Source organism: Oncorhynchus masou, chromosome 13 (genome assembly GCF_036934945.1).
Source record: "Oncorhynchus masou masou isolate Uvic2021 chromosome 13, UVic_Omas_1.1, whole genome shotgun sequence".
Taxonomy (NCBI): domain Eukaryota; kingdom Metazoa; phylum Chordata; class Actinopteri; order Salmoniformes; family Salmonidae; genus Oncorhynchus; species Oncorhynchus masou.
The window spans coordinates 88626070-88640425 of NC_088224.1; the positions used below are offsets into that span (position 1 = coordinate 88626070).

The following is a 14356-nucleotide window of genomic DNA, read 5'->3' on the forward strand; positions in this document are numbered from 1 at the left end:
CAACCGTAAGGCTCTCCAGAGGGTAGTGAGGTCTGCACAACGCATCACCGGGGGCAAACTACCTGACCTCCAGGACACCTACACCACCCGATGTTACAGGAAGGCCATAAAGATCATCAAGGACAACAACCACCCGAGCCACTGCCTGTTCACCCCGCTATCATCTGGAAGGCGAGGTCAGTACAGGAGCATCAAAGCTGGGACCGAGAGACTGAAAAACAGCTTCTATCTCAAGGCCATCAGACTGTTAAATAGTCATCACTAACATTGAGTGGCTGCTGGCAACACACTGACTCAACTCCAGCCACTTTAATAATGGGAATTGATGGGAAATTATGTAAAATATATCACTAGCCACTTTAAACAATGCTACCTAATATAATGTTTACATACCCTACATTATTCATCTCATATGTATACGTATATACTATACTCTATATCATTAACATCTGCTAACCATGTGTATGTGACAAATAACATTTGATTTGATTTGATTTGAGAATGATCGCCTCACGGTGAGGATAGCTGTGCTGCAAGCCCAGCTTCAGACGCAATCGTTAGGCAAGTGTAATTTCAGTGTTGGAAATGATGAAACAGCGTCTGTGCCACCCGTAAGTACAGATAGTAACGTTAGTATAAATCCCCTCGCAAGGTCCCCGCAGCCGGACAACTTTCTCAAATCTTCTGGAGGGAAATGCTGTAGGTGTTGCTCATTCAGCCGACAGAAATGTTCAACCCGTTTCCCCATTAAGCAGCGAATTCTAGTCTGAGGCCCAGCCTTCTCTGGTCTCTACACCTCCCGTTACGGGGTCTGAGACTCCGAAGCTTCCCACCATTAGCTCGGACAAATTGAAAACCCTAGTCATTGGCGACTCCATTACCCGCAGTATTAGACTTAAAATGAATCATCCAGTGATCATACACTGTTTACCAGGGGGCAGGGCTACCAACGTTGAGGCTAATCTGAAGATGGTGCTGACTAAGGCTAAAACTGGTGAGTGTAGAGAGTATAGAGATATTGTTATTCACGTCGGCACCAACGATGTTTGGATGAAACAGTCAGAGGTCACCAAGCGCAACATAGCTTCCGCGTGTAAATCAGCTAGAAAGATGTGTCGCATCGAGTAATTGTCTCTGGCCCCCTCCCAGTTAGGGGGAGTGATGAGCTCTACAGCAGAGTCTCACAACTCAATCGCTGGTTGAAAACTGTTTTCTGCCCCTCCCAAAAGATAGAATTTGTAGATAATTGGGAATTTATAGATTCTGGGATGCACCCACAAACAGGACCAAGCCTGGCCTGTTGAGGAGTGACAGACTCCATCCAAGCTGGAGGGGTGCTCTCATCTTATCTACGAACATAGACAGGGCTCTAACTCCCCTAGCTCCACAATGAAATAGGGTGCAGTTAGCCAGCCTGCCAGCTTAGTGGAGTCTGCCACTAGCATCGTCAGTGTAGTCAGCTCAGCTATCCCCACTGAGACCGTGTCTATGCCTCGACCTAGGTTGGGCAAAACTAAACATGGCTGTGTTCGCCTTAGCAATCTCACTGGAATAAAGACCTCCTCCATTAATGCAATTATTGAAAGAGATTGTGATACCTCACATCTCAAAATAGGGCTACTTAACTTCTTCGATATAGGGGGCGCTCTTTTAATTTTTGGATTAAAAAAACGTTCCCGTTTTAAACAAGATATTTTGTCACAAAAAGATGCTCGACTATGCATATAATTGACGGCTTTGGAAAGAAAACACTCAGACGTTTCCAAAACTGCAAAGATATTATCTGTGAGTGCCACAGAACTAATGCTGCAGGCGACACCAAGATGAAATTTCATACAGGAAATGCCCCAGATTTTGAATGCGCTGTGTTCCAATGTCTCCTTATATGGCTGTGAATGCGCCAGGAATGAGCCTACACTTTCTGTCATTTCCCCAAGGTGTCTGCAGCATTGTGACGTATTTGTAAGCATATCATTGGAAGATTGACCATAAGAGACTACATTTACCAGGTGTCCGCTTGGTGTCCGCCGTCGAAATTATTGCGCAATCTCCAGCTGCGTCCACTTTTCATTTGGTTCAGAGGAGAAAGGCAACTGCCACGAATGATTTCTCATCAAATAGATATGTGAAAAACACCTTGAGGATTGATTCTAAACAACGTTTGCCATGTTTCTGTCGATATTATGGAGTTAATTTGGAAAAAAGTTTGGCGTTGTAATGACTGAATTTTTGTTTTTTTTTCTTAGCCAAACGTGATGAACAAAACAGAGCGATTTCTCCTACACAAATAATCTTTTTGGAAAAACTGAACATTTTCTATCTAACTGAGAGTCTCCTCATTGAAAACATCCGAAGTTCTTCAAAGGTAAATTATTTTATTTGAATGCTTTTCTTGTTTTTGTGAAAATTTTGCCTGCTGAATGCTAGGCTTAATGCTATGCTAGCTAGCAATACTCTTACACAAATGCTTGTGTAGCTATGGTTGAAAAGCATATTTTGAAAATCTGAGATGACAGTGTTGTTAACAAAAGGCTAAGCTTGTGAGCCAATATATTTATTTAATTTAATTTGCAATTTTCATGAATAGTTAACGTTGCGTTATGCTAATTAGCTTGAGGCTATGATTACGCTTCCGGATACGGGATTCCCCGACGCTAGAGGTTAAGTCTTATTTGCGGAAAGTTTAATTCAGATAAGGAAAACAGAATAATAAATGTTGCTGAAATGGAAACATCACCCTATTTGACACCACCACTTCTACTACAACCCACCTGTGATTGCCCTCCTGTCCACACGATAGCGCTGTCTTCTATCTGCAGCTGTTGGCTGAGGGAGGGCAGAGCATCATAGCTTCCTACCTTCTGGAACTTTATATATCCACTGCTGACCTTCTGCCAGTTAATAACATCATAGAAAGGAAGGGGCTTCCCGTTGTCATCAAACTGATTGGTGAGATTTAGCCTCTTCAGGTGGTGTAAGAGCTGATGGAAAACTGATTGCTGAGATTCAGCCTCCTCCATTCGTGTTACAACTGATGGGAAAAGAGAGGGAGGTATGCAGTACCAACACTTAACGTAGAAGGACGATTAAATATGACTAGAAATAGATTAATAATCGTATTTACACACGCACACACACAACCCCAAGCACACATCGTTCCTATCAGTGTAAAAATACGTGCTGGTGTTACACTTCTCCTGAGCAATGGTATACTGCAGGTAGCCTAGTGGTTAGAGTGTTGGGCCAGTAACCGAAATGCTGCTGGATTGAATCCCTGAGCTGACAAGGTAAAAATCTGTCGTTCTGCCCCTGAACAAGGCAATTAAACGCACTGTTCCCCGGTAGGTCGTTGCCGGAGACTCCGGACCGTGGATCGTCGCCGGAGGCTCCAGACCTTGGATCGTTGCAGGAGGAACCGGACCGTGGATTGTCGCCGGGGACTCCGGACTGGGAACCCTCGCAGGAGGCTTCAGACTGGGAACCCTCGCAGGAGGCTCCGGACTGGGAACCTCCGCATGTACAAGAAATGTACAAGTGGAGGAGGCTAGGCACCCACGCATGTTCTTCTCCACCCCCTCCTCTATGTTCTCCTCAGTCCTCCTCCCAGTGACCATGGATAGCACCCCTCTCAGGCTGCTGTGGACGTGGTCACAGCTGTCCAGGATTCTGTAACCCAGCCTCACACCTGGTAGTAAAGGTGAGTTACGGTTCATCTCATCCACCGCAAACACCTTGGTAATCATCCAACGGAAGACTCTGTGGTCAAAACTACAGAGGGAGGTGGAGAGATAGGTAAAGAACAGCAGGAAAATTGTAAGGCAATATATTCATTCCGTGCTCTAGGAGAGAAAATAACATTCAGTCGCAATAATTGTTGCTAAATCATGATTTCAAGCATTACCATACGCTCACTCACCCATTGCACTGTGTGTGCTGAGGCCTTGTCTTATAGCTGTGCTCTGGCTCCAGGGCCAGGTAGTGGACAGATCAGACCACCTATCACTACATCCCCCTCAGACTGAAACACAGGCAGCTCACCATCACCCAGACTCCCACACCCTAGCCCCAACCCTAGCCTGAGCCCCAACCCTAGTCCCAGCCCCAACCCTCAGCCCCAACCCAGCCCCATGCCCCAGACCCCACCCAGCCCCAGCCCCATTCCTAGCCCCAACCCCCAATCCATCCCCAACCCAGCCCCAGCCCCAACCCTAGCCCTAGCCCCAGCTCCAGCCCAAACCCTAGCCCCAGCTTCAGCCCAAACCCTAGCCCCAGCCTCAACCCTCGCCCCAGACCTAGCTGCAGCCCCAGTCCACTGTTGCTCCATGCAAATAGGAGATGGAACTGAGAATTTATTTATTTTTATTTCACCATTAACCTGGTAGGCCAGTTGAGAACAAGTTCTCATTTACAACCGCGATCTGGCCAAGATAAAGCAAACCAGTGCGAAAAAACAACAACACAGATTTACAAATGGGATAGACAAACTTACAGTCAAAAACACAATAGAAAAATCGATGCACCGTGTGTGCAAATATAGTAAGGTTTGGGAGGTAAGGCAAAAAATAGTCCAGAGTGGCAAAATCATTTAAATTTAGCATTAACACTGAAGTGATGGATGTGCAGATGATGATGTGCCAGTGTGGATACTGGGGTGCAAAATAGCAACATAAAAAGAACAATATGGGGATGAGTTGAGTGTGATATTTACAGATGGGTTGTGTACACGTACAGTGATCGGTAAGCTGCTCTGACAGCTGATACTTAAAGTTAGTGTGGGAGATATAAGTACCCAGCTTCAGTGATTTTTGCAATTCAATCCAGTCATTGGCAGCAGAGAACTGGAAGGAAAGGTGGCCAAAGGGGGTATTGGCTTTGGGATGACCAGTGAAATATACCTGCTGGAGCGCGTGCTACGGGTGGGTGCTGCTATAGAGACCAGTGAGCTGAGGTAAGGCGGGGCTTTACCTAGCAAAGACTTACAGATGGCCTGGAGCCAGTGGGTTTGGCGATGAATATGTAACAAGGGCCAGCCAACAAGTGCATACAGGTGGCAGTGGTGGGTGGTATATGGGGCTCTGGTGATGAAACGGATGGCACTGAGATAGAATGCATCCAGTTTGCTGAGTAGAGTGTTGGAGGCTATTTTGTAAATTAAATCGCCGAAGTCAAGGATCGGTAGGATAGTCAGTTTTATGAGGGTACTGTATGTTTGGCAACATGAGTGAAGGATGCTTTGTTGCGAAATAGGAAGCCGATTCTAGATTTTATTTTGGATTGGAGATGCTTAATGTGAGTCTAGAAGAAGAGTTTACACTCTAACCAGACACCTAGGTATTTGTAGTTGTCCATATATTCTAAGTCAGAACCTTCCAGAGTAGTGATGCTTGGAGGGCGGGCAGGTGCGGACAGCAAACTGTAGCAGGGGGGGGGATCCCAATGACTGTTTCCGCATTGTGGACAAAGCCAAGGACTAGTGTGTGTGACCTGCAAGTGGCCAAAGGAGGTATAGACTTAGAGCGGGTGAGAAGGTGAGAATTATTTGTGGTTTATGCTAGAGAGGAGGCTTGTGTGATGTACCTCAGACAGTTAGTTGAGCTTCATCACACCGGCTACACTGTATAAATCTGTCACGTTCGTCATAAGGAGGAGACCAAGGCGCAGCGTGATAAGCGTACATTCTATTTTCTTAAACGAATGCAACACTGAACAAAACTATACAAAATAACAAAACGAACTTTGACGCAATATGACTAGTGCGAAACAGGCAACTAAACATAGAATAATAACCCACAAAACCAACATGGAAAATGGCAACCTAAATAGGATCCCCAATCAGAGACAACGATAAACAGCTGCCTCTGATTGGGAACCAATTCCGGCCACCATAGACCTACATATACCTAGACATACTAAAACCTAATAGATATACAAAAACCCTAGACAGGATAAAAGCACCTAGACAATACAACAACTAAACCAACCACCCTTGCCACACCCTGACCTAACCAAAAATAATAAAGAAAACAAAGATAACGAAGGTCAGGGCGTGACAAAATCAGATGATTGACAGCAGGACAGGCCAATCACTAGGACCCACACAGAAGTAGAGCAGTGCCTGATGATTTTCATGACTCTAAATGCTGAACTGTAGGAAATTACCGAGTTAAATAATATCAAATTGTTTGAATATGAAGACCACTAACAATGTAAGGGGTGAGAAGATAAACTATTAATAGAATTTAATGCTCTGTTGCGCTTCCTACGTTCTGTACATCTGCATTGTGCAATGATATGACAGTAAACTCTTTGCAGTGAGAGAGAGTTACAGAGAATTTGTGACATGATGTGCAGACAGACCGTTGCAGACAGACAGTGTTGCCAACGTATAGGGTGTTCAGCAGAACTGCTTCCAGTACAGATCAGAGAAAAGGAAATTGAACACATGGAGGTGTGTGTGTGTGTGTGTGTGTGTGTGTGTGTGTGTGTGTGTGTGTGTGTGTGTGTGTGTGTGTGTGTGTGTGTGTGTGTGCGTGTGTGCGTGTGTGCGTGTGTGCGTGTGTGTGTGTGTGTGTGTGTGTGTGTGTGTGTGTGTGTGTGTGTCCACAGAGGAGCTCAATAAAAATGTGTGGGGCTCAGTGGCCAGGTGTGTGACCTGCAATTGACATGTAGGATGTAGAGGGAGAGGGAGAGGGAGAGGGAGAGGGAGAGAGAGGGAGAGGGAGAGGGAGAGGGAGAGGGAGAGGGAGAGGGAGAGGGAGAGGGAGAGGGAGAGGGAGAGGGAGAGGGAGAGGGAGAGGGAGAAAAACAGTTCACCTACAGGACACATGGTGGAATAACTTGGAGGTGTGTAATAGTTTGTTCAGTTAAATTCAAAGGGTTTTAATGGCATGCGAATCATATGTTCACTTTGCCAAAGCAAGTGAAATAGATAATAAACAAAAGTGAAATAAAAAATCTGACATTCATATCACAAAAGTTCCAAAGGAAAAGAGACATTTCAAATGTCATATTATGTCTCTATACAGTGTTGTAACGATGTGCTAACAATCAAAGTACAAAAGCGAAAATAAATAAACATGAATATGTATTTGAAATGGTATTTGTTCTTCAATGGTTTCCCCTTTGGGTGGCAACAGTTCACATATCGTCTTTCTCTGACACTCCCACGTCTCATCTCCTACCTGCAACTTTGCCCCCCTCCCCCCGAACTCCCCTCCTTTACCAGCCAACCCCTGCCTCCCCTACCCCTGCAATCTCTCCAACCTGCCTCCCCTCCCAACGCCCACCCCCCCCCAACTCTACACTATAAAAGAGAGGGAGAGAGAGTAAGCAAGAGAGAGAGGGGGAGAGACAGAGTACAGCTATGAGGGTCAGGCAATATATTAACCTTTACCTATCTATAGTCATGATACTGAACTCGTCATCTCTGAGCCTTCTATTGAACGACTCCTCTGCCTCATCCACTTCCTCGTCCTGTCGTCTGCGGGAGCATTTCAGTCTGAATGGGATGTACCAGAAGGGTGATGTGATTCTGGGAGGTCTGTTTGAGGTCCACTACTTCACTGTGTTCCCTGAGCTGTCTTTCACATCAGAACCCCAGCAGCTCTACTGTGAGGGGTGAGTATTCATCTACTGGACTGGACTGGACTGGATGTGTGTCTGCACCTCTCCTAAAAAGGACAGATAGACATCCCTACTATAAGAAGCCTCACTATGATCAGTGTTAACCAACCCTGGTGCCGGAGACGTACCGGGTTCTTGTTACATTGGTGAATAGTACATTGCGGTTTCAAAATATATGTGAATAAATTGTGTGTATTCCATTGTTTTCTAAGCAAATTTCCCTTTATAAAGACTAACCTATTTTATTATCTATCCTTGACAAAAGTAACTTGTTTTTCCTCTCAACCCCTTAAGACAGCACTCTCTCACACACACCCCTTAATAAGAGGTGCACAGATTTCAACACCTCTAGAGCGATTTAAAACATTTACAAATTGATTGAATGTTTGTTTTCTCTGTCAGTTTTGACAGTTTTGGTTTCCAGCAGGCCCAGACTATGGCGTTTGCAGTAGATGAAATCAACAGAGACCCTGACCTTCTGCCCAACATCAAGCTCGGATACCAGCTCTACGACAACTGCCTGAAGCTGGGAGTATCGTTCCGTGCTGCCATGTCATTGGCCAGTGGGACAGAGGAAGAGTTCCTATTGGATGAGACTTGTTCTGGGTCACCCCCGGTGCTAGGGATTGTGGGAGACCCAGGGTCCACACACTCAATCGCCATCTCCAGTGTCCTAGGGCTGTTCCGGGTTCCCATGGTAAATCAGAAAGAATAGAAAGATGATAATACTATTGGAAATGTCCTTCTTTTATTCCAAAAGCACACTTTGAGTGAGAAACAGCATGTTTAGGTCTTAAATATGTCGTAGGCGTGAAACCTTTAGATTATATTTATTCATTGAAGAATAACAAATGAATCATTGTATATTTCTCTCCCTCAGGTGAGTCATTACGCCACGTGTTCCTGTCTGAGCGACCGGGGAAAATACCCATCCTTCTTCAGAACCATCCCCAGTGATGCCTTCCAGGTCTGTCTCTAGAAGGCTACAATGACATAATTACACAGTGAACCGTCAGCGCCCATGTAAACTCAATATACACTTCATACTGTGTAATGGCATTACAATTAAAAAAACGTTAAATCATTTTTTTTAAAGATTAAATTTCAGGTGACAAAAAAATGTATGTAGTTTATGTTGATCTCTCTATTCTCTCCAGTCTCTGTAAAAACACCAGTCATGTCTAATCTCTGTTGATGTGATCTCAGGTGCGAGCCATGATCCAGATCCTACGTCGGTTGGGTTGGACCTGGGTGGGACTTCTGTTCAGTGACGATGACTACGGATTTCATGCTGCCCGGTCCTTCCACTCAAGCCTGGCCGAGTCAGGGGGCTGTGTGGCCTATTCCCAGGTCCTGCCCAAAGACAACCGCCCCACAGAGCTGCAGAGGATTGTGGGAGAGATCAAGAGCTCCTCTGCTCGTGTGGTGGTGGTGTTCTCCAACGAGGCCTACCTGCTCCCTCTGGTGGATGAGGTTCAGAGATGATTTTATCTTGACAGTTGATTTACAATGACTCTTACAATACATTCACATTTTAGTATCAGAGACTCTAATCCAGAGAAATGTACACATCATAATAATAATATCAGTAATACCATTTAGCAGATGCTTTTATCCAAAGACATCACAGTCAGTGATGTGTGCATATATTTTACATATCGGTGTCCCTGGACAGTTAGTGCATCCATCCTAAGATATCTAGGGGGGGACAACCACACATCACAGTATTAGTAAGTATGTTTTATCATCAAACGCATTCTACAGACATTATTACAGCCATAACAGCTGAAGGATGTTACTCTCACAAACAACAGTGTATAAAAGTGTTACAGCATATTACCATTATGTTGTTCTTGATGCCAAGATTATTAAGTATAAAACATGTTTTACAAGGTGGTGTTGCAGAATGTGAAGGGCCTCCAGTGGATCGCCAGTGAAGCCTGGACCTCCTCCTCTGTGTTTCACACCCCCCGTCTCATGCCCTACCTGGGGGGTACCCTGGGTATTGCCATCCGTCGTGGAGAGATTCCCGGCCTCAGGGACTTCCTGCTTAGCATCCGCCCCAACGACCAACCTGACAATAACCCTGGAAACAACATGGTGAAGTAGTTGTCTTTTAACTCCAACAATGTATTTAATTACTTCATACATTATGTTTAAAACATTTAAAGGGCTACTTTGCCCATAAATTCTACAATATAGAAAAAACAAGTGTTCATCTATAACATTTCCTTTCTCTGTTCTGATAAGGTGAGACAGTTCTGGGAGGCTGTGTTTGGGTGCAGGTTGGAGCCCCCAGCAGGTTGGGTGGAGGCTGGGGGTGATGTATGTACAGGTCAGGAGGACCTGAGGGATGTGGAGACCAACTATGGGGATGTGTCTGAGCTCAGGCCGGAGTATAACGTGTATAAGGCAGTGTACGCCCTGGCCCATGCCCTACATGACCTTCTGCAGTGTGTGCCAGGGAGAGGACCTTTCAGTGGGAACCGCTGTGCCAGCCTAGAGAGACTGGAGCACTGGCAGGTGGGATACATTCACACACACGCACACGTACACACACACACACACAGATGCAGACGTACATTTTGCCAACTGTTTACTTCTGTTTCCTGTTTTATTAGTCAAGGTTATCTGACTTCATGCTGTCTTTTGTCTACATAATCTCCTCCTCTTTCCTCTCTTCCCTCTGTTCTCTCCATCCCTCCATCCCCCTCCTCTGACCAGCTGGTCTATTACCTGGCGAGGGTTAACTTCACCACAGGGTTTGGCGATCGCGTTTCTTTCGATGACAACGGGGACGCCTTGGCCATCTATGATATCATGAACTGGGCGTGGCTCCAGGACGGGAGCGTGCAGGTGGAGAATGTGGGTGTGATCGACGAATCAGCCCCAGCAGGACAAGAGCTCACACTGGACGAGGACAGAATTTTCTGGAACTTTGAGTCAAAAAAGGTTTTATATAAATGATACAGTTATATAGCATATTTCACTACTGCAACAGAAACAGTGTAAAGATTTACCAGTGGAGGGCAAAGGATCATTAAATATGGGTGTGTAAATATGGGTGTGTAAATATGGGTGTGTAAATATGGGTGTGTAAATATGGGTGTGTAAATATGTGTGTGTAAATATGGGCGTATAAAAGTCTTACATTCTCCCTCCTAGGATGTCAGTGTCAATAAGAATTTGTTCTTTAACTGACTCGCCTATTTAAATAAAGGATAAATGACCCCTCGTCCTTCGTCCTTATAGCCTCCACGATCAGTGTGCAGTGAGAGCTGTCCCCCAGGCACCCGTGTAGCCAGGAAGAAGGGGGAGCCTGTCTGCTGCTTCGACTGCATCTCCTGTGCTGAGGGAGAGGTCAGCAACACCACAGGTCAGTGAAATTAATATCATTTAAAGAATTTGAGGGTGGTTTGGGGCTGTAGAAAAGGTTTTCCACATATTCTTTGTCTGTTTTTCTGTCAGACTCGGCCGAGTGCTCGAGATGTCCAGAGGACTTCTGGTCCAGCCCGGAGCGTGACCTCTGCATCCCTAAGGGGGTTGAGTTCCTCTCCTACCAGGAATCCCTGGGCATCTCCTTGATGACCGCCTCGTTGCTAGGAGCCCTCATCTGTGCAGTGGTCCTCGGAATCTTCACCCGCTACCGGAACACACCTGTTGTCAAGGCCAACAACTCTGAGCTCAGCTTCCTGCTTCTGCTTTCACTCAAACTCTGCTTCCTGTGCTCGCTGCTGTTCATTGGCCGGCCCCGGCTGTGGACGTGTCAGCTGAGGCATGCAGCATTTGGTATCAGCTTTGTTCTCTGTGTCTCCTGTATACTGGTGAAGACAATGGTGGTGCTGGCTGTGTTCAGGACCTCTAAGCCCGGGGGCAATGCCAGCCTGAAGTGGTTTGGTGCTGGGCAGCAGAGAGGAACAGTCCTGGTTCTCACCTCATTCCAGGCTGCTATCTGCACAGCCTGGCTGGTTTCAGCCTCTCCAACTCCACACAAAAACACACGCTACCATATTGATAAGATTGTATATGAGTGTGTGGTGGGGTCGGTAGCAGGGTTCGGAGCGTTGTTAGGCTACATTGGCCTCCTGGCGTTCCTTAGCTTCCTCTTGGCTTTCCTGGCCAGGAATCTTCCAGACAACTTCAACGAGGCCAAGTTCATCACCTTCAGCATGCTGATCTTCTGTGCTGTGTGGATCTCTTTCGTCCCTGCCTACATCAGCTCTCCTGGGAAGTATGCAGACGCTGTGGAGATATTCGCCATCTTAGCATCCAGCTTTGGCCTCCTGGTGTCTCTGTTCGGCCCAAAGTGTTACATCATCCTGCTGAGGCCAGAGAGGAACACCAAGAAGGCTCTGATGGGCCGGGCCTCAACCAAGACATAGGGAGTCTTCATTCAATTTCTTTGATTCTTCATGTCCTCTCTCCTCACCTTCTTCTCAAAACCCATTAGATGAGAAGGTTTGGAGGGGTGGGATATCTAACCTTCTCATTCATTGGGTTTTGAAAAGGAGACAGAGGAGAGAGGACACGAGGAATCACAGGAATTACATTGAGATTCTCCCATAGGCTCAATAACATAACAACAGTTTACAGTGGATTCCTCTCCTTGTCTTCTTCATGTCCTCTGCGCTGATCTGAAATATGAACACTAGGTGGAGGTACTATGCCTGCTAGGGATTTGCTTCACACTGTCATGCAAAGAAAGGAAAGGAGACATGTATAGTAACCAGAGTTTGATAGTCTCAAATAGTTTGAAGTAGCTCCTTTTAGTTTCCACTTCTGTTTGAACTTTGGTGGCTATAAATCAAATCAAATAGATTTTATTGTTTTGTTAGCACTCTAGTGATGTGTAGTAGCATGTTATTGATTATAATTTAACGTTCTGTAAGATGTTGTGTAAATATTAATCACATAATAAATTATTTATTTCCTTGGGCTGTTTAGTAGGTTTTTGATTTATTTATTTTGTCTATGTGTGTGGCTTTAATCTTCTAAGGTATAGGTTATCCCCGATGAGTGGGTTTCTGCATCGAAAGGCTTTCGATTGAATCATCACATCGTGTGGAACAGCATAACATACCTGTTGCTTCTAAAGGATCTGCTGCCACACTCATTCACCCATTAATTAATTATTAATTTATGCAAATGTTCATTTAATAAAACATTCAGACTTGAAAGGAGTTGCTTGTATGTGTTTTTATTGAACCGTTGAAATTTACAAAGATATTTTTATTAAAATGTCAGGAAACTGTCATATGGAAAAAGAGGATTACCTCATAAAATGTGAAAGGAATGAACAACATGTTTCTTTAACGGTATCTTATTTAATTGATTTGTTTTCAGAACTGAATTTCAGGGAAGCTCCCCCTAGTAGGTGTGTCCAAACTTTTGACTCAAATTCAAATCTTAGATTCAGCTATTAAGGACTACCAGAACCCACTGGATTCTCCAATTGTACTGAACTACAGGACAAAATACAATCCCTAACACCCAAAAAAAACTTTGGGGTTGGTGTTATCCTAAATTAAATTATAAAATATACAAACCACAAATTTCAATTGGCTATACTTAAACTCCTTAACATCATCCTCTGCTCTAGATTATTCCCCAATATTTGGAACCAAGGACTGATCACCCTAATCCAAGAAAGTGGAAACAAATTTGACCCCAATAACTACCTTGGGATATGCGTCAACAGCAGCCTTTGTAAAATCCTCTGCATTATCATAAACAGCAGACTCGTACATTTCCTACATAAGGGACACCGATGGCATTACCCGTATGGTTGATGAGGATCTCCATTTTGCAAATGTAAGGTCCATTACTAGACATCCGTGAGTGTTATTAAAATAGGCCGATGAACTCAGGTTGTGCCCCAGTGCCGGATCTTCCAGGAAATCATCAAATCTAGTCTCTCGCACAATTTGGTTTCCATTATTTTTATTTATTTTTGGTCATTTTTCCACTGTTCCGGAAGATTCCACCAGATGGCTACTGGCTGCTTAATGAAAATGGACAAACATAAGGGAAGCAGATGTCATTACCCGTATGGTTAATAATGAGAATCTACATTTTGCAAAAGGTCGATTAGTAGACATCCGCGAGTGTTATTAAAATTGGCCAATGGACTCAGGTCGTGCCCCAGGGCTGGGTCTTCCGGGAAGGCAAAACCCCCCTGAAATGGATAAAAATGAATGGGAAAATTTTGGCAGTGTACGAAACATATACATGATGGCAAATACCACTCAATTGGACGCCAATTCATTCAAACCATATTGCAAATGGCATATGGCAAATGACAAGTGTCATACAGCAAAAATCTAAAGGAGGGTGAGCGTGCTCCACCGTTACTAATGCCCCCTGTTAATACTGTCCCCTGTTGAGTGTAGGTGGCAGTATTTTGATGTTTGGATGAAAAACTTACCCAAATGAAACTACCTATTTCTCAGGCGAAGAATATAGAATATGTATATAATTGTCAGATTGCAGGCGAAAACCTGAGGAAAATCCAACCCGGAAGTGCTGTTTTACCTGAAAGCTCTCTGTTCCATTGCCTGCCTTCGATCTATTTAAAGGGATATCAACCAGATTCCTTTCCTATGCCTTCCCCATGGCGTGAACAGTCTTTAGACATAGTTTCAGGCTTTTATTTTGAAAACTGAGCGAGAAAGATCACACCGCGTCATTGTATGGCTGTGTGCCAGAAGCATTTTGGATGCACAAAACTCGCAAA

At 44.7% G+C, this 14356-nt stretch overlaps 1 protein-coding gene across 1 annotated transcript; it reads left to right on the plus strand.

Annotated features, from left to right (window-relative positions):
• The first annotated feature begins 7405 nt into the window (after nt 1-7405).
• Nucleotides 7406-12005, plus strand: LOC135553184 (extracellular calcium-sensing receptor-like). Its single transcript, XM_064985352.1, has 9 exons — nt 7406-7617; nt 8026-8320; nt 8504-8590; nt 8830-9096; nt 9517-9723; nt 9874-10146; nt 10348-10575; nt 10876-10999; nt 11092-12005. Exons 1-9 carry the CDS (start codon nt 7406-7408, stop codon nt 12003-12005), a joined length of 2607 nt encoding a protein of 868 aa, XP_064841424.1.
• The last annotated feature ends 2351 nt before the right edge of the window (nt 12006-14356 follow it).

What these genes read in the sequence shown, in the direction of transcription:
- LOC135553184 (XM_064985352.1), top strand. Translation starts at nt 7,406, where the DNA reads ATGATACTGAACTCGTCATCTCTGAGCCTTCTATTGAACGACTCCTCT. An exon ending in ATAACCCTGGAAACAACATG is followed by an intron (nt 9,724 to 9,873) that starts GTGAAGTAGTTG and finishes TGTTCTGATAAG; the next exon opens with GTGAGACAGTTCTGGGAGGC. An exon ending in AGAGACTGGAGCACTGGCAG is followed by an intron (nt 10,147 to 10,347) that starts GTGGGATACATT and finishes TCCTCTGACCAG; the next exon opens with CTGGTCTATTACCTGGCGAG.